This window comes from Aspergillus karnatakaensis (genome assembly GCF_047715665.1).
Source record: "Aspergillus karnatakaensis strain CBS 102800 unplaced genomic scaffold BJY04scaffold_34, whole genome shotgun sequence".
In the NCBI taxonomy this organism is placed as follows: domain Eukaryota; kingdom Fungi; phylum Ascomycota; class Eurotiomycetes; order Eurotiales; family Aspergillaceae; genus Aspergillus; species Aspergillus karnatakaensis.
The window spans coordinates 142,984-167,070 of NW_027395746.1; the positions used below are offsets into that span (position 1 = coordinate 142,984).

The 24,087-nt window shown below is 51.3% G+C and overlaps 11 protein-coding genes and 1 non-coding gene across 12 annotated transcripts; 8 read left to right on the forward strand and 4 right to left on the reverse strand.

Moving 5' to 3' along the window:
• Nucleotides 1-295: 295 nt before the first annotated feature.
• BJY04DRAFT_192638 (uncharacterized protein) lies at nucleotides 296-1,861 on the forward strand. The gene is made up of 7 exons (XM_073711797.1): nucleotides 296-491; nucleotides 546-659; nucleotides 715-804; nucleotides 856-1,041; nucleotides 1,105-1,185; nucleotides 1,274-1,312; nucleotides 1,417-1,861. The coding sequence occupies exons 1-7, from the start codon at nucleotides 380-382 to the stop codon at nucleotides 1,548-1,550; spliced, it is 756 nt and encodes a 251-aa protein (XP_073569708.1). The 5' UTR covers nucleotides 296-379; the 3' UTR covers nucleotides 1,551-1,861.
• Nucleotides 1,862-2,155: 294 nt separating this feature from the next.
• BJY04DRAFT_219700 (uncharacterized protein) lies at nucleotides 2,156-5,681 on the reverse strand (the record flags this gene model as incomplete). Its single annotated transcript, XM_073716654.1, has 2 exons — nucleotides 2,156-4,533; nucleotides 4,583-5,681. The coding sequence occupies 2 exons, from the start codon at nucleotides 5,679-5,681 to the stop codon at nucleotides 2,156-2,158; spliced, it is 3,477 nt and encodes a 1,158-aa protein (XP_073569709.1).
• A 604-nt stretch (nucleotides 5,682-6,285) lies between these two features.
• BJY04DRAFT_192639 (uncharacterized protein) lies at nucleotides 6,286-7,565 on the reverse strand. Its single transcript, XM_073711798.1, has 2 exons — nucleotides 7,047-7,565; nucleotides 6,286-6,991 (listed from the first exon to the last, which is right to left on the reverse strand). The coding sequence occupies exons 1-2, from the start codon at nucleotides 7,511-7,513 to the stop codon at nucleotides 6,466-6,468; spliced, it is 993 nt and encodes a 330-aa protein (XP_073569710.1). The 5' UTR covers nucleotides 7,514-7,565; the 3' UTR covers nucleotides 6,286-6,465.
• A 702-nt stretch (nucleotides 7,566-8,267) lies between these two features.
• On the reverse strand, nucleotides 8,268-8,341 carry BJY04DRAFT_t98. Its single transcript has one exon. It is a non-coding gene; the product is annotated as a tRNA-Val (tRNA).
• A 1,528-nt stretch (nucleotides 8,342-9,869) lies between these two features.
• BJY04DRAFT_228806 (major facilitator superfamily domain-containing protein) lies at nucleotides 9,870-11,943 on the forward strand (the record flags this gene model as incomplete). Its single annotated transcript, XM_073718926.1, has 7 exons — nucleotides 9,870-10,166; nucleotides 10,287-10,379; nucleotides 10,428-10,453; nucleotides 10,504-10,884; nucleotides 10,939-11,200; nucleotides 11,260-11,704; nucleotides 11,777-11,943. The coding sequence occupies 7 exons, from the start codon at nucleotides 9,870-9,872 to the stop codon at nucleotides 11,941-11,943; spliced, it is 1,671 nt and encodes a 556-aa protein (XP_073569711.1).
• A 716-nt stretch (nucleotides 11,944-12,659) lies between these two features.
• BJY04DRAFT_219703 (sulfotransferase family protein) lies at nucleotides 12,660-13,441 on the forward strand (the record flags this gene model as incomplete). Its single annotated transcript, XM_073716655.1, has 2 exons — nucleotides 12,660-12,951; nucleotides 13,020-13,441. The coding sequence occupies 2 exons, from the start codon at nucleotides 12,660-12,662 to the stop codon at nucleotides 13,439-13,441; spliced, it is 714 nt and encodes a 237-aa protein (XP_073569712.1).
• Nucleotides 13,442-14,004: 563 nt separating this feature from the next.
• Nucleotides 14,005-15,382, forward strand: BJY04DRAFT_208389 (kinase-like domain-containing protein; the record flags this gene model as incomplete). Its single annotated transcript, XM_073713983.1, has 5 exons — nucleotides 14,005-14,261; nucleotides 14,312-14,646; nucleotides 14,700-14,754; nucleotides 14,791-15,068; nucleotides 15,216-15,382. The coding sequence occupies 5 exons, from the start codon at nucleotides 14,005-14,007 to the stop codon at nucleotides 15,380-15,382; spliced, it is 1,092 nt and encodes a 363-aa protein (XP_073569713.1).
• A 652-nt stretch (nucleotides 15,383-16,034) lies between these two features.
• On the forward strand, nucleotides 16,035-17,921 carry BJY04DRAFT_192642 (MFS transporter). Its single transcript, XM_073711799.1, has 2 exons — nucleotides 16,035-16,544; nucleotides 16,608-17,921. Exons 1-2 carry the CDS (start codon nucleotides 16,131-16,133, stop codon nucleotides 17,784-17,786), a joined length of 1,593 nt encoding a protein of 530 aa, XP_073569714.1. The 5' UTR covers nucleotides 16,035-16,130; the 3' UTR covers nucleotides 17,787-17,921.
• Nucleotides 17,922-18,179: 258 nt separating this feature from the next.
• Nucleotides 18,180-18,572, reverse strand: BJY04DRAFT_219707 (uncharacterized protein; the record flags this gene model as incomplete). The annotated part of the gene is made up of 3 exons (XM_073716656.1): nucleotides 18,180-18,218; nucleotides 18,327-18,491; nucleotides 18,564-18,572. 3 exons carry the CDS (start codon nucleotides 18,570-18,572, stop codon nucleotides 18,180-18,182), a joined length of 213 nt encoding a protein of 70 aa, XP_073569715.1.
• A 741-nt stretch (nucleotides 18,573-19,313) lies between these two features.
• Nucleotides 19,314-20,468, forward strand: BJY04DRAFT_219708 (GFA family protein; the record flags this gene model as incomplete). Its single annotated transcript, XM_073716657.1, has 1 exon — nucleotides 19,314-20,468. The coding sequence occupies one exon, from the start codon at nucleotides 19,314-19,316 to the stop codon at nucleotides 20,466-20,468; it is 1,155 nt and encodes a 384-aa protein (XP_073569716.1).
• An 825-nt stretch (nucleotides 20,469-21,293) lies between these two features.
• Nucleotides 21,294-22,482, forward strand: BJY04DRAFT_88025 (uncharacterized protein). The gene is made up of 2 exons (XM_073721221.1): nucleotides 21,294-21,802; nucleotides 21,859-22,482. The coding sequence occupies exons 1-2, from the start codon at nucleotides 21,708-21,710 to the stop codon at nucleotides 22,412-22,414; spliced, it is 651 nt and encodes a 216-aa protein (XP_073569717.1). The 5' UTR covers nucleotides 21,294-21,707; the 3' UTR covers nucleotides 22,415-22,482.
• A 1,200-nt stretch (nucleotides 22,483-23,682) lies between these two features.
• BJY04DRAFT_88029 (uncharacterized protein) lies at nucleotides 23,683-24,001 on the forward strand. Its single transcript, XM_073721222.1, has one exon. The coding sequence runs from the start codon at nucleotides 23,716-23,718 to the stop codon at nucleotides 23,887-23,889; it is 174 nt and encodes a 57-aa protein (XP_073569718.1). The 5' UTR covers nucleotides 23,683-23,715; the 3' UTR covers nucleotides 23,890-24,001.
• The last annotated feature ends 86 nt before the right edge of the window (nucleotides 24,002-24,087 follow it).

Consider the following 24,087-nt stretch of genomic DNA (forward strand, 5'->3'; position numbering starts at 1 on the left):
ACATCTTTCTGTTTTCTCTCAGTCTGACGTAGTGATACCGGATATCGGATACCCTGGGCCCGGTGCGGTGAATAACTTGCTCTTTCCAGCGCAGTGAATGGATATGAGACAATCTGCGCACCGATAACACTGCACGCACAGTGTGCCTTTTATTCACTCTTTTCGCAGATGACGATATGTTCCCAGGATGAATCTGCAGCATTTTGACAAGTTTGCCTCCGGCCGTCTGTTATAAAATCCCCTTCTTGCACGCTCGACTTCTCTCTTTCTTCCTTTCCTCTACCACCATCCTGGCCCTCTCTCTTCTCTTCCTTAACACTTCACACTTTTCTCAATCACTTCCACTCTTCAAACTTCGACCTTTTCTCTCATCGTCAAGATGAACATTCTTTCGACTCTCCTCCCCGTTGCCCTCTTGGTGGCCGTGGGAGCCGCTGCCCCTGCTCGCCTCAACCGCGGCCATGATGCTCGCCATGCTGCTCCCCAGGCCCGTGAGTACTCCTCAACCTCGATCTCATCTCATCTTGCGCTAACACTTCCTCCAGCCATCGAGACCCACGTCCCCTTCCCTCCTGGCTCCGGTGGATCTCACGGTCACGGTCATGCTAACGGCAACAACGGTGGTCACCACTGCCCTGGCCTTGGAGGTCATCAGGGTCGTAAGTCTCCCTCGAGAACACACCATCCACCACACTGCTAACGACTCTCCTCCAGATGGCACCGAGCTGTGCATCCACTTCCGTGAGGACGGCTCCAAGGACAACACTGACGCTGAGTCCAAGGTTGAAGCCCGTGGTGATGCTCGTAAGTATCCTGCTCCTCCATCCATGCAGCAATCCTAACCTCCTTTCCAAGCTTTCAATGACATCCCTACTGCTCCCGGCTCCGGCGGCGTCGACGTCGACGAGGACCTCGACAACCACCCCACCGGCACCATCGAGCCCCTCTTCCCCATCTTGAACACCAGCGGCTCCACTGGTACTATCACCCGCACCACCTTTGCCACCGGCGGCCTTCCTCACTTCGCTGGCCACGGCGAGCGTAAGTACTGCTCTCCTCCTCTCATTGCAGAGCAACACAGACTAACCGTCTCTCCCCACAAAGCGGAGATTACTTTTACTCTACCTACTGTTCCCGCCTTTTCCGTCGTCGACGAGGTTTCCGACACGGCTGCCCCTCAGGAGCGTAAGTCACCCTCCCCAGTCATCCTCTTTCTTCTTATTCCTCATACCAAAGACCGAAGACCAAGCTAACACATCCTTTCTCAACACAGCCACCGAAGCCCCCATCCCCGCCCGACTCGCTACTGGTAGTACGCCTCTCCTTCTCCATTCCCATCCCAACCTCCCCCTCCTCGCACTCTACCTCTCCACCCGCTCTAGACACCATGCTAACCACCGCTCCGCCCTGTTCTAGGTGACAACGGCCGCGTCTCCGCCGACTTCGTGGGTAACTGCGTCCAGCACAACGACTGCGCCTTTGGTCTTGTCTGCTATCAGTTCTGGTGCACTGCCCCTCGCGACCTCGGTCTCGGACATGACTGGAACTGAACGGATCTGAGTACTGTCTGTGCTTGGGTGGTCTCTCTCTGTTGAAACGGACACTGTGGCTTTTTTCATTCTGGTTGGGATTGAAATTTTCGGAATGACAACTGCGTCGTTGCCAGGGTCTGGACTGGTTGAGCTGGACTGGACATTGAGTCAACGATCGTTTTCCCTTTTTTTTTAGTTTACAATTTATTTTGTTGTGCGTTCAAAGTCTGTGAGAAGCGAAGGAGTTGTCCTCGGGGATTCTGCTCTGACTCTGGTAGTTGGGCACCTCTCAGGTATTGGACTCCAGTACGGATCTAGGTAGATACCGGTAGCTATCTCAATTGAAATGTTAAATTAAACTTGTATCTCTTGATTCTCGGTAGCTACTTGGTAGATCCTCTTCTTTTGCTAGGTGTGCTCGCTGAAGCTCTAGACTGTATAAGAGCTAGCCCGTTGGTGCCTACTGCGACAAGTTCGCGTTCTAAGGATCATTGAGCCATTATCCATTGCCATCATGGCGCATTTTTGTATTGATTATTCCCCCTTCGATTCATAGCATGGCCTTCCAATAGCAACTTCAGTTCCCAATCATCTAGGACGTCCTGTTTGAAGAGTGATCCCGGCTAGAACGACTTCGCCTCGAGCAGGACTTTGCTTATCGGGTCACCCATTCTTTGAGCCAGGATAACGGGCGTCAGGCCGCGACTGTTGCCGACATGTAGCGAGCAGCCGTGGTCCAGGAGTAGTGGAATGGCCCCGTAGTTTCTCTTCCACACCGCTCGTAGTAGCGGGGTGAAGAACAAGTCGTCAATGTACCAGGGATGCTTTGAAAGTTCTCGTTCTTGTTGAGGAATTGGTGTGGGGTGCTGATTGAGAGAATCAAGGTAGTCACTCTGGTGAAAGCGCTTGAGCTCGTTGTTGACTCCTTCTATCAACCCATACCCATTGCTTAATAAGTATCGAAATATGGGCGGAAGAAGTATACGTCGCTCAGTGAAAAATGGGGCCGTTTTCTCATCATCTCCTCGAAATGTTGAACCAATAGTCGGGTAGGTATCTTCTCCTTCCTCCGCTTCTGCTTTCCATGGCCATAGTATTCTCCTAACCTGTGTCGATCTGCCCTCTTCGGCATATCGAGCAAAGGGTGAGTATAGGAAGTTTAGGCTTGGGCTCCTCTGAAGTAAATGCTTGAGCATGGGAAGAGAACCCCCATCAATGGTCCAAGTCACTGGCGTTCCATATCCATAATCTCGGCACCTGATGTCTGCTCCCTTCTTCACCAGAAGTTTCACTATCTTGAGGTGACCCTTCCATGCCGCAAAGTGTAAGGCTGTGCTACCGTTCTTATCTCCCGCATTCACGGTCACATTCATATCTAGCAGCACACGGACCGTGTCTAGATGGCCCATCATAACTGCATACAGTAGAGGTCTTCTCGAGTAACCATTAACGGCATCAATGGATATCTTATCAGACAGCGGCAAAATAAGCCCTTCCAGACCAAGTAAGGCTGCAAGGTGAGCCCCCGTGAACGCTTCAAGTTCTTTTCGGCTGTAAGAGGTTCGTTGCTTGTCAAGGAATGTGTCCTGAAGAACAAATGCTTCGGTTGCCGCGGCGACGTTGCCCATATGTGTGAGAAAGGAGATGGCGTAGTCTTCAGGAGGCGTCATACATTCTGTATAATGCTCAGCCCAAAACTGAGCGGCGTAGGCAAAAAGAGGGTAGTTCATATTCCGCTCCTTGAATTCTTGATCGCTCCGGCATGCACCTGATTCAAAGACCTTGTACGTCAGGTAGATCAAGCACACGATGGTGATTTCCTCGTTCACTTCAGGGAAGCATTCAGAGAATGTCCTTAGAAAGTAATCCTTTGCTGTGCTGTGGATCATGCGGACAGTGTTGGTTTCTCGGTCAAGAACCACCAAACCAGCGCAGAACGAGACTATCTCTTCCAGGTCGCATAAATTAGTCATATCTAGGTCCCGCGTTCCTTTTTCAACTGCAAGGGCGTGAGCTAGTTCGTCTGTCATGAGCATTCGCTTGCTGCATACTACCCAGGATAGAAGAGTCCTAGCCAAGCCACCCCCGATGCGCGCAAAAGCACTCTTGTAAGCTTGAGCCAGTTTTTCATTTCCGCTTTCTAATGTCTCCAGCTCTCTATGTGTGGCCTTTATAGTGTGCTTTTCCTTTAGCGAATCAAGATACAGTCGGGCAAGGAGAAACATGCCGTTTGCTGCTTTCGATATTCGAGCCTCGATTTCATGTTGCAGAGCCATCTCATCCCGAATCACTCGCGACAGACAGTGTATCCGATGTCTCACATAGTTTTGAATATCGGTTTCGTTAGCTCGGATGCTCAACTCCGTCATATGGCCCGTCCCAGTCAGGATGCCAGGTCTTGATGTCACCATCAGTCGCAGATCTGTAACGTCTTGTAGCCGGGACATCTCGGACAACAGCTCTCTTCGCGTAGTTTCATCTGGGCATTCATCCAAGGCATCGATTATCACATATACCACGGATATCTCGGCGACGACATCCTGAAGCTGTTCGAGCACAGCATGACGCGAAGGTCGAGACCGCCCTTGACTGTTTCTATGGTAGAGACTTTCTACAGCCGACGGAAGCTTATCTCGGTCCAACGATAGCTGAGAAAGTAACGAAGCAAAGAGATCGGTAGACGATTGACTTTGGTGCCGCTCGTGGCTGCAGTATATAAACGCCACTCCAGTCTTGGCCTTCATACCTGGATCACGATGTAGCTCAGATCGTAAGTAGTTCACTACCATTGAGACCATAGTTGTTTTACCGGCACCCGGTATACCTGGACAGTAGAGCATGCGTGAGCTTTGCGAGGCCTCTTCAGATATCCATGCTTGAAATCGTCGGTCGTCCAGAAACCAAATCCCAGTCCCTTCCTGGTAATTTCGATGGACGTCTGTGTGAATTGCTTCATAGTCAATCACACTCAGCCACTCACGGATATATTTACGAAGTTGTACTAAGTGGAAGTGAGCGGACGTCTGTCATGCAATAAAAAGGCGGCTCACCTTGTTGGGAGTAATGGATTGAGGAGACACTGTCACGAATGGTATCCACGTCTTCTCCAATCCGATTTACAGTATTGGAAATGGAGCTGAGAACATCTGCAGCCCTTTTGGTCTCGGCCACTTGGAGAGTAGGTATAAGAGCTAGTAGCTCTTTTGCAAGAGCAGCAGCTAGTGCAGCAGCATGTCCTTGCCAGTCTTTGTTCTTATGAGAATCGCAGTAGTCGCATATACCTCTGATGATGGCACACGGGAAGCTATTCATCAGCCCCGCAGCTTCCATCTCAAAGCAGAGAACCTTCCCTCCGAGGCGCTCATTAATCCGATCTCTGACGATGGCGTCTTTAACAACTTGATTGCCGGAAGCGATCAAGCCGTAGTGGATCTCCATCTCCCGTGGTTGACGATTCAAACTCCTTTGGGGGTCGCAGTATTCACAAACGGTACCATCGTTGATGGGGTAATTACCCATATTGCTTTCAGACTGGGTACTCGGTGTGCTCACATGTGGATAGTCTGACTGAAAGCATACATCGCGAAGATTGTCTGACCTTGCATATGTAGAGGTAAGTCGCGGATATCGGGCGAGCATGTCCTCCAGGTGCCGTGATATCGAAGACCCTTCCATGGTGTGCTTAGATTCCAGCTTAGTCAAAGCTGTCAGTAGCAGGCTCGATGGGTTATTGAGTCGCCCTGTCTGCCTGAAAGTATCATCCTGCTCTGCTTTTCCCAGATCCCACTGCACCACGCCAGGAAAGCCATCGGTCGGAACGCTCACGACGACGTCGCCTAGCCTCACCGCGGGGGGAACTCCTCCACCGACGCCGACCATCAAACCGAATCGAACTGAAGGAAAGGTTGAAATCATCTGTGTCGCGACGGTGGCTGCAGAGTTTGTTCCAATCAATCCCTTTGGGAGGCAAGCTATCACGACGTTATGGTTGCTCATGGATCCCAGGGTGTACGCATTGTGATCATGAATCGGATTCAGGAGATCAGGATGGCGCTCGTCAAGCATGGCAATCGCAGCGGTCTGTTCCTTGGGTAGGGCGCAGACAACTGCGACGCTGTAGTCGGTATGTGTCCTGGTTGTGGCTGACATCGTCTTGGCGGCTCTTAACATGCCAGGTTGTGAGAGCAGAAGCTGCACGGACGACGAGAGTTCTGATTCCGACTTCTATCAAGCTACCCAAGCATAGTGGACAGTGCAGTTGCGGGATCCCGCCAGGCAGTCCTGAGGTTGTGAGGGAATCCGGCTGGGAAAGCCGGGCGGCTGAAAGGCACACTATGCGGTCAGGTCAGGCTGAGAGGGGAGCAAGGATGGGTATGCTTACCTCGTGTATTCACCAGCTCCGTTCAGCAATCATGGAATGATCTGTAGCCTCGATGTGAATTGTTCAATCATTGTCTCGCACAGTCAAGCTCAAGAGTCCGCGAGGGAGAACTTCGGGCGAGGCTTCTAAGGTCGAGATCCTTGGGTTGGGTTAATCCTTTCTAATGCGATCGAACAGTAGTTGCCTTGCCTCTGAACCACCGAAGGAGTCTTGTTGGACATGATGGGGTTGAAGGAAAAAGCAAATACCCATCTCTCCTACACAGCAAGGCTGTCTTACCCCGCGCTTGTCAGCAGCCTCGATGATAAGTCTTACAGAGTACGGTTTACACCCTCTATCCCTTCCACTCAAACTCAACTTGTCAAATTCGAAGGAGCATGTATTAGTATTTACGAAAATATGATCCATCCCTGTCCTTTTAGTAGACAACCAACAAGACTGACTTACCCTGAAAGTGTGCAGGACGACATGAGCAGCAGAGAGTCCAACGGCCCCAGAGAAAAAAAGGTAAGAGACACTCTCTTCCAATTACCCTCACCCTCGAACTACGCCTCACCACGGCACAACAAGCGCCATCCCCGCAAGGAGCGAAACAACCAACACCCCAGCCACACCGGTAAGCTGACACCAGCCCTCATACCCGGGCCTCACCCCCGCCGCCGCATTCTCAGGAGTATCTTCCGAGGAGCTTCCGGTTTCAGAACTGTCCGAGCCACTGCTGGTACTATCGGAGTCCGACGAGGAGCTATTATTGTCATCATTGTTGTTGTCAGTGTTGTTGTCGCTGGTATCTCCGGGCTTATGAACGTAGTAGATTGGTCCGAGGGTTGTCGCCGCGACAAGATGAGAGGTCTCCATGTCATTGAGGGTAGAAGTTTTCGACGAGGTAGGCGTAAGTCTGCCTGACCATGTGGGGACAAGGACAGTCCCGGTGAGCGTTTCTCCATCGACGACGAATGTGGTCGAGACGAAGTCGTAATTGTCGTCTGGGTTGGAGTAAAATTCGTAGCAGGCGGTTGAGATAGTGTGGTCGGAGATCGTGGAGTAGCAGGCGCCGTTGTCGCCGACGGTCATGGAGCTGCACACGTTAGCCGACCTCTGCTATTGAATTGGCGAGAGTTATTTGTATCTACCTCGGACAACAAGCAATCGCAGTCTCATTCGGCTCCAGCAACGCGCCAAGCGCATCCTGGGACCCGAAGACGTTGGCATCAAGTATATCCTGCAGCGACCCGCCAAGCCAGCCCCCAGTCAATTGATTTTGCGTAAAGATCCCCGAGGACGTCGGAGCTGCGTCTCCGGAGCGCGCCGCCTCTCCTACCACCGTCCATCCAGAGGGACATTCAGGACCGGGAGACCAGTAGGGGACAATACGCCAGTTCTCGTAGTAGTCCTCTAGCAGAGCTTCATCCGTGGGCTCGGGGTAGCAGTCGAGTGTTGTCGTGGGGAGGCACGACTCGTAGGCGAGAAAGTATTCGGGGTTGTCTTCTTGGGCGTAGTAGATGGCCGATTGGGTGCAGGAGGCAGCGGCTTCGTAGACGGTTGGACCGGGACCCCAGTTCGCGAGGGTCCATCCGAGGGTGGTAGTTGCAGAAGGCATTGCGGGTCAATCGTGGGAAGACAGTTCTTGCAGTTCAGCTCTTGTGAAGTCTTGGTGTGCGCAATACCTGTGGGTGAGATCAAGGTCATACTTATACCGCTGGCCACGCATCTGAGCCCTGCACAGAACCGACGGTCTCAGTACCTGTGACACCACCAGAAGCGTATTTGGACGAATATTAGGCAACATCAATTAAGATTCGCAGGTCGGATGTGCTGGGACATTGGGATTCGATGAAGACGCGTATGGAGTAGCACGGTCCGGGGTGGGCTGCGCCTCTGGCAAACGCAGTGCCGGTTTCAGTCATCTCTCCGCAAGTATCAGTGGCTGGCGATGAGATGGACGACATAAGCCCAGCAATGGCAGAACACAAAATCCAAGGCGAAGGTGAGGTGTTCTTCGGTTGGGATTGAAAGCCTACGTCATTTGCGTAACACGAGGGGATGCCTTCTATACCGTGGCCCGGGAATCTCATCTAAGGCATCAGTCTATTGATATTATTGTGCAGATTGTGGTTCATGCGGAGGGATCGATCGTATCAGATGGTAATCCGGTCTGGGATGAGATCCAGGCTGAATGCGAATAGCATTTCTCGTCTTTGTTCTGGACATGTCATAATGTCAAGAGGTGAGAAAGGAAGCTGACGGTCGAAGGGACAGATCGAGAAAGAAAAGAAAGGCAGGTACCACAAATTGTAAAATGAGAATTGTCGAGGAGCGAGCGGGAAGAAGTAAAAACGAAAAAGAAAAAGAAATGACCAGTGCCGGGCTCGATCCGGCGACCTTGAGTGTGTTAAACTCACGTCATAACCAACTAGACTAACCGGCCAATCGCTGTTGAAGAGCGTTTCAACATTGTGCATTATAAGTCATTTTGATTTAGCTCAAAAATGTTGATGCCAGGAGACCGAGACTCCGGTCTCGACAAGCAACAGGTCAACGGCATGCAAATGTTGGTGTTAATGTTGGAGACTAACACGATCTGTATATTCGAGCTCGATTGAATGGCGAGTGGCGTTATTATTGCCCCTTCTCTCTTGTTTGCTCCTTGCTCTCGATTTGATCGCTGGTGCTAGAGATATATATTTTGTGCTCGAGCTTCCAAACCCCTCTAGTGGACCCTCATAGCATATCTTCAATAGTTACATGTACACCGATTTAAACCTACCTTTCAAAATCATAACCTCACATTGTCCAAACCCCACTCGAGCGCCATTAAAAACCACAGCAAGTTATGTTGACAAGGAAGGGATACAATTGCCGCATACAGAGCCCTGGGACATAGCCCTGAGGTATTGCCCGACGACAGCGATGACCATTACAGCTGCAGCGCATGATGCAGCCAACCAACCTAGCAACTCTCCTCTACGCACCCTGCTTGATATCCAGACATATGGGCCGTAGCATGGTCGCACCGCGGTCGGAGCGACAGCATATGCCACCATTCGCGCTAAGGATGATGCAATGGGCAATTTGGCAGTCAAGCAAGATTAAGCTGCGTCCCCCACACATCGCACTTTACCCATTCCGGTCCCCGACATGGCTAGGCGAGATGATCGGATTGGAGTTTCGTTCCTCGTGGACGCTGCTTTCGTGGTGGAGTAGGATCTGGTATTTGAGCAAGTCATATAGGTATTGATTCTTGACAACTAGGATAGAGAGTTGACCTGAGATACAGTATAGTGAGAAATAGAAGAAGAGTTCTGAAAGGGCACTTATTTTGCTCTGCGGCAATTCTCAGATAGAAATATTAAGGTTATCGATCAGTTGGCATACTGGGATTAGCTGAGGAGCATCCCGCGTCGTCGTGATTCGGAGACGCAAAGTCGTCATAACAGCCAAGACTGGTGAAACAGACTATGAGTTTATGTGCAAGAGACCACGGTGGCACGGAGACAGGCTGCGACTCGGATAGCTCAGAGTTGACGGGATCTATCTCGCAGCATGTAGAAGCACATTTTAATGCAGTCCGAGTATGCACAGATTCATCTCACAGCCATCAAAAGCATTTGTACGGCAGTCGACGGGACCTAAATCGCGCTACCAGCGGTACTCGTATACTTGTCCCTCGTGGCTAAGCCGTCATTGAGTTCCGGGTCCACCTCGTGGCATGCCAGCAAGAGCTGCCGATAGATATGCATGGCATCATTGGTCCCAAATCCACATGGCACTCGCATGCATTCCAACGCTGGCCAACCTCAGGAATCTGACAGGTGAATGATCTCGTGCGATGAGCCACCCATTGCGAGCTCACAGCTGGTCTTCATGGAGCTTGATAGCAGCTGCATATAAAGGAGTCTTCTCCTCCGGTGCACAACCAATATAATCACCACTGACACTCAGTTACCCCCGCCAAAATGCCTACAACTACCGGACCCCAAGCTCCACCTCCCGCTGCTGCCTCCGATAAAGGCACCTGGACCCCCACGACCCAGCCGTCTATCACCGCCGGCATGACCCTACCCGAAGACCAAGCCCTTACCGGCTTCGCCCCGCAGGACCAACTCGGCTCCGTCGAGCCACACGTCTTCTCAGACCCCGCCCGCGCCGAATACTGGAGGAATGTCTATGACAAGGTCAACTATGAAGGCAGATCCCGGTTCGACCCCGCGTTGACCTGGACTGCCGAGACCGAGCGACGTTTGAAAATGAAAGTAATTCCTTTTTCTTTGCATGGCTGTTTGTGTGGATTGGATGCGTGGTGGATGATCCGATGTTGATGAAGCTTTGGTATGTCTGGTGTGGATTGGACTTGGGCTGATTATGCGCTACAGCTGGATCTGAGAATCATGCTCTGGGTCTGGGTGATGTTTTCCTCGTTGGATCTTGTCAGGAGGAATATCAACCGGGCTGTTTCGGATAACATGGTGAGATATGATCTCCACCCAATCAAACTAGAATACTGACCAGAACAGCTTGACGATTTGAATATCAACACCAAGTACATCCCCTCCCCACCCGCCGTCTCATACAAACTCCTAACAACAACAGCGACTACAACACCGGCCAAACCGTCTTCTTCATCTGCTTCCTCGGCGCCGAACTCCCCGGAAACCTCATCTCGAAGAAATTCGGCCCAGACAGGATCATCCCCATCTGCATCATCCTCTGGGGCGTCGCCTGCTGCGCGCAGTCCGCCATGACTGGCCGCGCCTCATTCCTGGCTCTCCGTGCAATCATTGGTTGTCTCCAGGGTGGATTCATCCCGGAGATGGTTCTTTACCTCTCCTACTTCTATAAGGGGAACGAACTCCCAATTCGTCTGAGTGTGTTCTATACTGCGATTCCGCTGACGCAGATTTATGGCGCTCTTCTCGCGAGTGGGTTGCTGGAGATGAGGGGCGTTCGAGGGTGGGCGGGGTGGCAGTGGCTGTATGTCGAGAGTACGCTTCGAGGTAACAGAGGCAATGGCTAATGGATGATTAGATTCCTAATCGAAGGCCTGATTTGCATCGTGATCGGCTTTCTCAGCGCAGGCATCATGTCGACATCCATTATCCAGCCAGCCCTCCTCTTCAAGCGCAAAGACGGCTCGAACAAATGGTGGACGGAGGAAGAGGAGAAAGTCCTCGTCAACCGCCTCCTCCGCGACGACCCAACAAAGGGAGACATGAATAACCGCCAGCCTGTTGGGCCGAGGGAGGTTTGGAAGGCTATTAGCAATGTCGACATGTGGCCAATTTACATCGTACGTTTCCTCTCCACCAACGCCTGTAATGGGTGACGGCTGACAAGGGTAACGTGCAGCTCGGCATAACAGCCTGGATCCCCTTCCAGCCCGTCGCAAACTACCTCTCCCTCATCCTGCGCGGGATGGACTACACCGTGCTGGAATCGAACCTCCTCGCGATCCCCGGCTACGCGCTGTTCGCCATCAACGTGCTCATTGCCGGGTGGCTGTCGGAGAAATTCAAAGAGCGCTCTCTCGTTGCGTCGCTCAGCAATGTCTGGATGCTTCCCTTTTTTATCGCGCTCGTCTGTATACCCGACTCGTCGAGCCCGTGGGTCCGATACGCCATGTTGACGGGTATCAACGGCATCCCGTATACGCATAGTATCCTTGTTGGCATGACGAGCTCGAATGCGAAGAACGTCGGCATGAGAGCTGTTAGCACGGCGATCTATAACATGTGTTATCAGATTGGGAGTATTGTGGCGGTTAATGTGTATCGCGAGGAGGATAAGCCGTACTGTAAGTGGGCCTGTCTTTCGTATCCAAGTATCGGTGAAGGGTGAGTCCGCTAATAGGATTGATGTGGTGCAGACCATACGGCAAACAAGGCACTCGTCGGACTCTGCTCCGCTAATATTGCGCTCTTCGTTGGCATGAAGGTGTACTATATCTGGCGGAATAAGGTCCGGCAGGCCAAGTGGGATGCTCTTCCGGATTCGGAAAAGATTAGCGGGGTTGATGTCAAGTACTTGCATTAGTGTGCTTGACTCAGAGGGGCCATCAGACATGAAATGAGGTATATTGAAGCTGAGGAGTGCTTGGTGGATGATGGATGTGCATGTTCGATGTACGCGGGCTAATCTACAGGGGGCCTGTGGCTGGTTCTTGCTTGGTAGTGCGCAATGCTGGAAGATCAGTAAGTATAGCTTAAGTTGTATTAGGTAGTAAGTTATTGTAAGACAGAAGGGTGCCTACATGCCTAGATAGATCTCCAACTATCTACTTACTGTGGTGTGTTGATATTAGCCTCTTACTGCAGGTGCAATAGATCACCTACCTCTTGTGACCGGTAGACAGTAAAAGTTAGGACAAGCATGAAAAATGGTTGGATACTGTAGACATTTCAAGTTACCTGACCGCGACACCAGCAGCTACCTTAATTCAACCAAACCGTGCCCTCTTGGAAGGTCAGGTCGGCCATTAGACAAATATATCCTTCTTCTATTGTACCTATGAGGATAGATCTTGCGCTCACATCAGCACAGTCGCTAGGTACTACAGCAATGACGAAGCCCATTGGTCGTAGTAAGGTTACCGACTCCCTTGTCTGAAAAGATACTGTGTAACCTTCACGATGAGGCATTTTCACCTTAGCCACCTGGGCAATTTACTTGACTGTCTCTTGTCTTCTCCGAGGTTCCTCTCCATCAAAACAACACCCCTTTCCCACACGCAAGCGCAACCAACCCTCAAAATGGGCCAACAAGCCTCAACCCCCCAACCCGGCAAGACAATCCGCGTCATCGGCGCCGGCCTCTCGCGAACAGGCACCGCATCCTTCAGCGCAGCCCTCGAAATCCTCCTCAATGGCCCGGTCTACCACGGCGGCACACAAGCAACACTGGGCGCCCCCGAGCACATAAAGTCCTGGATCCAGATCATCCGCCTGTGGCTCTCCATCACCCCCGAGGACCAGAAAGCAATGTTTACTCTGATGGCTAACCGCTTGGACGGCTACGTCGCCATCACCGATTCCCAGGCGGCCAGTTCGTGCCGGAGCTGCTAACACTATACCCCGAGGCGATCGTCATCTGCACAACACGCGAGAGCGCAGCCTGGGAGAAGTCCATGGATCGTATTGCGGGGCTCGCGACGCTGTGGTTCCTTCGTGGTGTGCTCCTCCCGTTGCCAGGGATGCGGCACTTTGTTGAGTATATTGAGGCTATGGCGGCGCAGTGGGAGCGGCTGTATGGTGCGAGACGGCCGAGTATTGCGATATATAATCGGCATGTCGAGTGGCTAAAAGAGGTTGTTCCTGCAGACCGGCTGGTAATCTTTGATGTAAAGGAGGGGTGGGCGCCGTTATGTAGGGCGCTGGGGATGGAGGTGCCGCAGGATATACCGTTCCCGCGTATCAATGACTCGGAAGCCATTGAGCGGGCGGCGACGTATCATATCCAAAGGGGATTGGGGAGATGGGCTCTTGCTGGTACTATAGCGGCGCTGGGGGTTGCAGCATTTTGGGTCCGGGCGTAAACAGACTCGGCTTCTCGTCTACCCAGCTAGTCACGCCTATGAGGTAACGATGGAATACTACTTGAACTAGTTGAGGCGCTTTAGTCGTGACTTTGCCCTTGATCAACCCGCACAGCCACAGGTATGTTTATATTTTTGAGAAGGTCTGAACAGGATTCGACATCAAAAGCCATCGCGACGTAAATCCCCAGACACAGCCCAATGCTCTAAAGGGTCCAAGTTGCTTCTCGGACCGGTGGAATGCTCTCAACCCGGTACGACAGCGACGTGCTGTGTTGCAGATCCTTCTGCTTCCTCTGCAACAGCAGGTTGGGATGGCGGAACAAGGACGAATACTTACTCGGTCGAAGAAATGCGCCAGTGCCTATACCGGCTGCCCCTCGCCGCCCTGCTCTTGTGTTTAATCGCCCGTTTGCGATGTGAAGGGCGATGAAAGAAGGCAGGGAAGAAGTGAGCAAAAAGGCGTAGGAAACTACCTACCTACCTGCCTAGTGATCACCTGACCTGCTGATCTGTCTTTATCTCCATCCCTTGAGAGCGACAAGCGCATTCCACCACCAATCATGACATCTTTCCTACGCTTTCTACCCCGGCTCGGACGAAGATGGACACCACTTACTTTCACAAACCCGAACTTTGTCCGGATACCTGCAAATCAGCTAATTGAAGAGGAGATTCTCCCTGATTATGTTGCTTCCCGGTACTACCCTACTAAAATAGGAGAGATCCTCCAGAGCCGATATCAAGTAGTCGGGAAGCTAGGATTTGGAGCTAGTTCCGCTGTGTGGCTTGCACGGGATATGGAGTACGGCGCCATGGAGTTTATACTTACATTTATTTTGCCTCTACTCGGCGCTAACTAAAGTACAGCCACCGACGCTATGTCACCCTCAAGATATTCATCAAGTCTGCATCATTGGGGAAGCAACTGGATGATGAGCTGAACATATACAAACGCATAGGAGCAGCATCACAAAGACACCCAGGGCATCAATATGTCCGATCTCTACTCGACTCATTCGATGTCGATGGGCCCGAAGACAAACATCGATGCCTCGTGCACCCTCCCCTATGGGAGAGTGTGTTGGCCTTTTTATATCGCAATCCGATACGGAGACTGCCTACACCAGTTGTGGCTGTTGTGCTTCATCGTCTGTTTTTAGCACTGGATTACCTCCATACAGAATGCAAGATTATCCATACTGGTCTGTGCCCTGTTCCGCCACCTGTTTCGATTATTAACTGGAACTGCCACCAGACATCAAAGCCGACAATCTCATGTTCACTGTCGCCGACGACGTAGTCTTTCGCGAGTTTGAATAGAGCGAGCTTCAAAACCCCTGTCCTAGAAAGGAGGTAGACGGAAGGACCATTTACACCTCCCGGGAACTTCGAATGTCTAAGAACTTGGGTCCCCCGGTCCTATGCGACTTTGGCCCCGCCGTGCTGGGTGACGAGAAACACTCAGAAGACATCCAACCTGACATCTATCGAGCACCGGAGGTGATTCTGGAAGCCGAATGGACATACAGCGTTGATATCTGGAGTGCGGGATGCATGGTCTGGAACATCTTCGAAGGCGGCTCTTTGTTCAGTGGCCAGGACCCGGAATTTAAGACTTACCGGAGTTGAGCGCACCTTGCTGAGATGATACGGCTTCTTGGTCCGCCGCCGCCGAGTCTTCTTGCACGGGGGAATCTGACACAAAAGTTCTTTTCCAAGAATGGTAAGTCGATTGCTGTCTTGTGTTCGGTCGTTATCTCTGACTTAGTAGGTGATCTTTGCGCGGGAATCCCAGTACAACAACACACTCCGCTCGAAGAGAGCGAAACTAGCCTCGAGGGAGAAGAAAAAGAGATGTTCCTCCGCCTCATGCGGAAGATGCTACAGTGGGAGCCGGGAAAACGAAGCTCTGCGAAGGAGCTCGAACAGGATGAGTAGATACAAGCAGAAATACATAAATAATCCGGACATGCAGGCTGAGGGTAACTAATATAAGACAACTTTGAATGACCAGGGTCTTTATTGGTGGAAATTGCAAGCGCAGTGTAGGCTTACTAGACTCGGCCTGGGGCCATTTGAGGAGATTGTGATGAAAATCGGGAATATTTGCTTCAAGCTGAGACATGGGGATGTGATTTGTTATCAGTATGCCTATATAATTTCAAGATATACTGGTAAACTAGGCAAATATGATTCTGGCTTATCCAGGAGTTGTCCTTCCACCCCGAATCTCCCCGCGGAGAGTCCGCAGGGAGCTGCCACCGAATAGGCATTACCATGCGGCATACCGACCTGCAATATAATCGGAGAAAAGACCGGTGATAAGCAAAGCGTATTCAAAGGCAACCTCCTCCGCTAGCAGGATCTAGCGCTGACAGAAACGGTGAGCTGTCAGCCCGGATACGCAGCGGTAGGCGAAATAAGCACTATGCTGCATAGACCGGCCTTATCACCAGTTTGGCCTGCATAGCCATGGAGACTAGCGGCAGTTGCCCAGCAAGCGATCGGCTCAGATATCCGGGAGGCTTTCTCCCGGATATAGAAGGATTTTGAGGTGGAGTCGCCGGCTTTCGTTTGCCGTCAATACTGCAGCTTTATTTTCTCACTCGGTCGCTCTTGCTGTTGTTCTCGAGTTTCTTCATGAGATTCGCACCATCTCATTAACAGTTCAGTGTGCCCAACCAATATGGCGCGAATATCAACGCCATCACCAAGCCCAAGCGATAGCCGAGAGCCGTCGCTGGCAGACGACCCCGCAGAGAAATCCACCCCTCCGCACGATCTCGACATCGACCTGGAGAAAGCCCCCACGACCACTGAGTCCATCAAACGAAACCCCTCCGCCAGACCAAAATTCCCTGAATCAGACCTCGATCGAGGCATTATCGGCTGGGATGGACAAGACGACCCAGCCCACCCGCAGAACTTTCCCGACTCTCGAAAATGGACTCTCCTCGCCCTCGTCAGCTCCGTCACCTTCATCTCGCCCCTCGCGTCGAGCATGTTCTCGCCGGCCTTGAAGTCGTTGTCCGACGATATGGATATTACCAACCAGACGGTGTTGTCGTTTAGTGTTAGCATCTACCTGCTAGGCTATGTTGTGTGTTTACCTCTCTATCTTGTGTTACCCAAGGTGAGAGCTCGCTAATAGACTCCAACATAGTTCGGCCCCATGTTCCTCGCGCCCATGAGCGAAATCTACGGTCGGCGGATCGTCCTTAGCTGCGCGAACTGGTTCTTTGTCGCGTGGCAGATCGGATGCGCCCTTGCGCCGGATATCGCGTCGCTGATCGTCTTTCGGTTCCTCGCGGGGATTGGTGGTTCGGGATGTATAACCTTGGGTGCGGGAGTCATTGCGGATCTGTTTCCGATCACGAAACGTGGGCTTGCGACGTCGATATGGAGTATGGGGCCGCTGCTTGGGCCGGTTGTTGGTCCGATCGCGGGTGGTTTCGTTGGACAGTCGCTCGGTTGGCGATGGGTGTATTGGCTGTTGTTGATCGCTGGTGGTGTTTTATCCTTTGGTATCGAGTGCTTCAACAAGGAGACGTACGCGCCGGTGCTCATTCGGTGGAAGATGGCGAAGTTGGCAAAGGAACTCGGCCGCAGTGACCTGCGCAGCGCATACGATCCGGACGGAAATGGAATCTCAATATCCAAGACGCTGAAACTCGGCTTGAAGCGACCGATGATACTCCTCTTCAGATCGCCGATCGTCCTCTTCCTAGCGACATACATGGCCCTCGTCTACGGCCTCCTCTACCTCCTCTTCACGACCATGCCATCGACTTTCGAAAACCAATACGGGTTCTCTCCCGGCCTGACAGGCCTCGCCTACATCGGCATCGGAATCGGCTTCTTCTCCGGCCTCATCATAACAGCCATGACAAGCGACAAGGTCCTCCTAAAACTCGCCGCCCGCAACGGCGGAAAACTCGAACCAGAAATGCGCCTCCCAGCACTCGTCTTCTGGGCCTGCCTCCTCCCAATCAGTTTCTTCTGGTACGGCTGGTCCACCGAGAAGCAGGTGCACTGGATCGTCCCGATCATCGGCCTCGCGCCTTTTGGAGTCGCCATGATGGGCGTGTACATGCCGATCCAGATCTACACGATTGATTGCTATCCTGCCTACGCGGCGAGTGCGAATGCAGCGCTTACGGCGTCGAGATCGCTGGTCGGGGCTTTGCTTCCGCTTGCTGGGCCCAAGATGTTTGACTCTTTGGGGCTGGGGTGGGGGAACTCGTTGCTGGGGTTTGTGGCGTTGGCGTTTGTTCCTGTCGCGCTGTTTTTGACGAGGTATGGGAAGGTTATTCGGGAGAGGTTTCCGGTGGATCTTGCTTGATGTGGACGGAGTGCATGACTGGAGATAGATATAGACTTTGCGTTCAATAGGTTATGAAAAGCTATTCCCTCGTCGTTTTTATCTGGACGTACGTCGACTATACTATCTGCTATATCTTACCGGAGTTCATGGAGACGCCGTATCCTGATGGAATCCCTGGATATGAACCGCTGGCGTATAGTGCAAGACGGTGTATATTTGAGCCAAGGCTCACTAGTATAACGAACGACCCAAGACAGCGAACAAAACCAGTAATCACACAGATAGAAGATAACAATCCCAGCAATCCTGGGAATAGGAAACAAAACGAAACGGAGTACAGAACTGAAACTCAAGCCACACCAACCCACACCCTGCTCCTCCCCTCACCCACAAGGAAGAAAGCTTGAATCATCACCGATTCCGATCAAACTGCCTCCTTGACACAGCATACTATCAGTCCCAAATCAAGTCAGCATTAATTTCAACCCATCCATATCATACCCTCGACATCGAAGAAATACACAGAAGAAGAGAAAAGAGAGACAATAGTAAACGTACACAATTCGCACAAAACGGCCCTCCCTGCCTAACCACCCACCCATTCGCGTACTGCGTGTATTCCCAGCCCGTTGTGTTTGCGGGGATAACCCCGTTGCAGCCGGGGCAGGTCGCTGAGAAGCTGTAGATGGTGTAGTACCATTCCACCGGAGTGGGAGGGAGGTTCTGAGATGAGAGCTATTAGTATATCATGTCTAGATTCGATAGACCTTTGTGGCGAGATGAGGTGGAACTTACAATGGGCATTTTGCGGCTTGTCGAGAGGGAGATGGGATCTATGAGTTGTATCAGGATGGGATGTCTTTTCCTTGCGAATATTGCGAATAGAGGATGATGGATCTGGGAGGATAAGACGGGATTCATGTTGGCGCTTGGAGGCTTTTAACACTGGTTAGATATACAATTCCAGGCAAGGCTGACTTTCAGCCTCGTCGTTCCTCTGCTGGTGGTGTTTCAGCCTCTACCCTGGCGCTACCTCCGTTATCGTAATAGGTTGCTGCGGTTCGGAGCAGGGATTGTATTTATCAGATCAGTTCTGCCTGGGTGAGTGTTTCCATACGTTATTCGCTGCAGGCTGGACCTCTTGACGTCTGATTCGGTTGCTTTGAAGATCTCGCAGCGCTTACTCCGTAACGTTTATTTGCTAGGCATGATAGAGCTTGCTTTATGGGTGAGATCTGGCGGTTATATGCTGATGATTGCAAGGTATAGGTGGAATTCTTGCTTAGATATCAGCTTCGATTGGTATGCAGATTGCAGGTGCTGGAGTATAGCGTCCGATGAGAGGAGCCAACCGAGTGGCGCGCTACAGAATACGTTAAGGCTATGTATGGGAATTCCAACTAGGCGAAGGATACTACTCCCTTACGTCACTTGTCACTCTCACACCTGGACAGGCCAAATCTAAAACACGAACTACCCCGCAAGTTCGTCGATACTTTATTGCTCTGATCTCCTAGCCTCGGTTTTGGGTATACCTTGCACAAAATGATCGATACCACTACTACCCCGAGTACTCACCTTACGGCATCCTGTCACTGTCGCAGAATAAACTTCACTCTCACCCTGCCAACATCGACATTACCGTTGAATGTCACGATATGCCACTGCGACACATGTCGCACGTCCACAGGCGCCCCGTGTACCTTCTACGCACCGTTACCGCTCGGTGTCCAACCACTGTTCATCGCGCCATCAAGTTTCGATTCGTTAACGGGGTATACCCACGCCCGTGCACATGGAGACAGGTCTATCGAGGATAGAGGAGAGAACGAGAGAACAGTGACGCGCTTCTTCTGCAGCCGCTGCGGATGCCATATCGGATATAGAGGAATGAAAGACACGGGCGCGTGGCGGTGGTATATATCTGTATCGATCTTTGAAGAAGGCAGCGCGGCCGCATGGAAATTTGTCGGAAATGCCTTTGCGGATAAGACAGTGGATGGAGGGTTCTCCGAATTCTTTAATGGAATGCATAAGAGGCAGCTCCAGGTGCGCGATCAACCAATCCAGGAAAGCCAAGAGGAGCGCGATGCTAGGAGAGAAGAAGTAGAAGCAGAAGCAGAATTGATAGAGGAGGAATACCAACTCCTAGCAAAATGCCACTGCGGTGAACTGTCGCTGAGCATCTCGCGCCCTCGGGCGGACTACATGACTAAACCCGAAAGCGGACATTCTGTTCATTACTCCAATACCCATCTACCTCGCTGGCTTGCTCTCGTTGACCTCTGCAGCGATTGTCGTCTCGTCACGGGGACACACCTGACCACCTGGCTCTTTGTACAGAGAGATCACATTTCGCCCTCGATCCCGGAGAGCTTGTTGATCGGGACTGCAAGAAGCTATTGGTCTAGTGACAATGTTCTGCGGACGTTCTGTGGGACTTGCGGGGCGACGGTGTTTGTGACGCAGGCCCAGCAGGGAGATGTTGTTGATATTGCGACGGGATTGTTGCGTGCAAGGGAGGGGGTCATGCTGGGGCATTGGGCTTGGTGGAGGGGATTAGATGGGTCATTCTTGGGAGATGGGTTGAAGTATGATGAAGTGTTTGCGAGGGCTCTGAAAGTTGGATTCGAGGCGTGGAGGGTGAGAGAGTATGGCGAGGGTGTTAAGGATACACCGTTTACCAATTCAATTAGGTAAAGAGGATTGAGAAGGATACCAGAGAACAGGCTACTCATGCTGAGGATTGTAAAGTCGTTTCCCGCATATTCGCAACGCTGTTTCCTGCTCCGCTTGAAATTCCTTCTTTTAGTGGCGGTCTCGAGTCGGGTCTCATAGCTACATGGATGGCATGTGATGCTTTCAGTGTGATAGGGCTGATGGTAATTTGCTTTTGCTGCCTTTACATGACTCCTCTCTCCTCGAACTGCGTTCCATCCCGTCGATTAGGAGATGGAAACTCGGGAAATGATTCCGTGTCCTGGTCCACAGGGTCTGTTGTCGATCGCATGGGTAGGTTGGCGCAGATTCTTTTCAGTTCCGTCCAAAGCTGTCGGGCGTTGGACTTGGTGAATGTTCACGAGGAGGCACGGGTCCGAGGAAAAGACTGACGGGCACAATGGATCCTCCAGACCATGCGCTTTACGATCTCGACTTCTCGAGAAACCAACTTGGCTGCTTCTCTAGAGCTTATTGGACCAGCTGCAATTTCTGACAACTGTGATCGGCGTGTGCAACACCGGATTGCGGCTATGCAGTTGAGCCCTGCGTTGATCTTGAATCTTGACCCCTAACTCCCAAGCCATAGTGACACGTCTTAGAGGTTTAAACTTCAAACCCAAGCTCGTATTTCCAGAGTAGAAACCTTTTTATCTTGGCGAGCTGAAGATATTCAGCCTCACAGGAACAAAGAAGACATCCGTGTCTCTTAGGCAGAAGCATCCACGACAATCAAGCCTTCGCCCTGGAATACGTCTTGCTCGAGTCCCGTGAAGAATCTTCAGCGTGTCACTTTCCTCCCCACTCTACCAAATTACACTCCACAAGTGTGACATCCACACTGTTCAAACGGCGATAGTCTCATTAAATACGAGCGGACAGCGCCAATGGACGCCCTGGGCAGCCGAGCTGTGAGGCTGAATACGAGCCAAATGGACCTTCGCAATTTCAGCACCATTTTATTCGACTGGTTCGACGCTAGACTAAACTTTCTTTATGCTTGGGCGTGATCGGCGCTGTTGACGGTTGTGCGACTGGATGCGATTCAGGGGCTCTTTGAAGGTTGGGCTGGTTGGGATGGAAGAGGTTTAGGTTTAAGCTGGAAGGTACTTGTACCCCGATGATCCTCGAGAGCTCACCTTTCTTTCTCTTCAGCCGTGCTATTCATTGTTTTGCCCTCCTGCCAAATTACAATCGTTGATCCTCTCGCTATACATCACTATGCACGCCAAGTACCTAGGTCTCCTCGCCCTCTCCTCCGTGGCCCTCGGCCAGGACTGGCTTAGCGATGCCATGGATGCACTGGAGTCCAACACGTAAGTCTATCAGGTTGTGAGCCAAATGAAGGGCATCCATATTGACCAAACTACAGCGACTTTGCCGTCCCAACCGACATACCCAACCTCGAAGACTACCTTGACGACAGCGGCTATCTCGACGACCTCAACTCCTTGACCGACAGTCTCAGCGCAGCCACGCCCACAACCACCGGCTCAAGCTCCAGCTCCGATGATGACTCCTCCGACTCCTCCGGTGGATTTGACTTCGATATCCCGTCTTCGATCCTGACCGAGCTCATGACCGCTATTCCGCCTTCTGCCTTGGCCGAGCTAGGCAACGAGGCTTCGCTGTCGAGCCTTGTTAGCGAGGCGCAGGAGGGCAACTACCCGGACTGGGTGTCGGACCTCTCTCCTGAGGTGACTGAATACATTGAGAGCGCGTGGGGAGTTGAAGCTGCGCCGACGGGAAGTTCGGGTGGTGATGACGATGATTCGTCGAGCAGCAACAACAACAGCAGCAACGATAACAACGATGACAGCGACAACAACAGCGATGATGATCAGGATGCAGCTGGCATGGTCAGCCCATCTGTTTTTGGTAGCATCGTTGCTGCTGCCGGTGTGCTTGGTCTTGCTGTTGCTTTGTAGCAGTATTCTTGGTCGAATATGGAGCGTCGTTACCTATCGGACCATTCGCAAACTTGTCGTCGGAAGTTCACTTATTCGTATATGATTTTCTGCACACTATTCCAGGATGCGTTAGCATATCAATACATACCCTTGTTTAATGCGGTGGAGGAAGCATTGTCTGTCCAGCGTAAATCACCTGGGTCTCACCACCTTGCAGTAGAGTGCAGAGCATGACCCGTAAAATACTGTGCCCAATATACTGGAGTCCAGGGTAAGGGATAATCACCCGGTGTCGAGGTTCGAGTGGGCTGCGAAGTGAGCGTCACTAGGCTACAGCATGAATCAAACGCTCTTTCTTAGTATCAAGGCTGCCACGTTCCTCAGTCAGGGATTCGCAGAGGGTTGCATGTGACAAACTCCAATGCCTACCTATGAGAAGGGTTATGCGAAGTCGGATTGTGTTTCAATAGATTAAGTGTAGCACTACTGGTTCGGGAAATGTTACAATAATCTTAATACAGTTATTTTGCAGAGAGCCTTCCCTGACAAACACATATTAGTTGCAGCTTTGCCCCGCTACCAATACCCTAGCATAAATAATATATTGAGCTACTACTACCTCTGTATGTCCCTTGCCACATGAACGGGTTCTCCTTAGCAATATTTGCCGTTGGTATCAGTGAAAAGCTGTAGAGTGAGTTACTCGAATGTACATGAAAAGGATTCTTTCAAGGAGAAGATAGGCACATCTTTCAGAAATGATGGTCAAGTAGCCTTTCTGGGGGTGATTTAATATAGATTATATTGTGGTGCCAGGCAAGATATAGCTGGGGATTCTCAAGCAATATAAAATGGCGTCTTTTAGCTTTCTGCTACATCTCAGGGTAAGGTGATTTCAACTATGTAATCCAGGTAGTCATATTAACAGCGCTAGCTTTCTAGCTCGCCTTTCACCTTCCTCAGTAATTTACGGCTAGTCCATAATTAAACTAGGAATTTTTTGTGGAGCACCTGGACAATAACATAGACCCATAGTTACAATATCCGATCCAGGAAACGAGGAGTGATATCCTCCGACACGGCCACTGAGTATAAGATTGTTTGACCAGAAGAAGGTAATGTCCTATTGCGCTGCTGATTCAATACAATACACTTTATATGCCGTTATCAAAGGCAGGCGATCACCTTAGTCAGCTCTGCAGGACAAGTGGCATACCTATTACCCCGCTTGCTGTCCACATTAGATGCCAGCCGCAGCTCCATGCTCCATCTCACGTCACCCTTCAGCATCTCTCTTCACCCAGCCAGAGTAACTCAATATGACGAAAAAGCGTAAGGGATGGACCGAGGCAAAGCTCAGGGTGGCAATTAGTGACGCTCTTAAAAGTCGCCATTTACAAAACAAGCCGATTAATCAGGAAAGCATCAAAGCAAATTACGTGAGGAAAAGCCCAAACCACGCTCAATTTATCAAAGCCTTTGTAGAAAGGTGAGTGAATCATTATAAAAGAGCTATATAATCACTAAAGGGATAGTACACAAGCCACTCGAAACAGCTGGAAGCGAAGATCAAGGGAAGGAACCAAACTACAGTTACGACCTTGACGCATGCCTTGTCACCAGGTCAATCTCTTCCAGGTCAATCTCTTCCAGTTCAATCTCTTCCAGTTCAATCTCTTCCAGTTCAATCT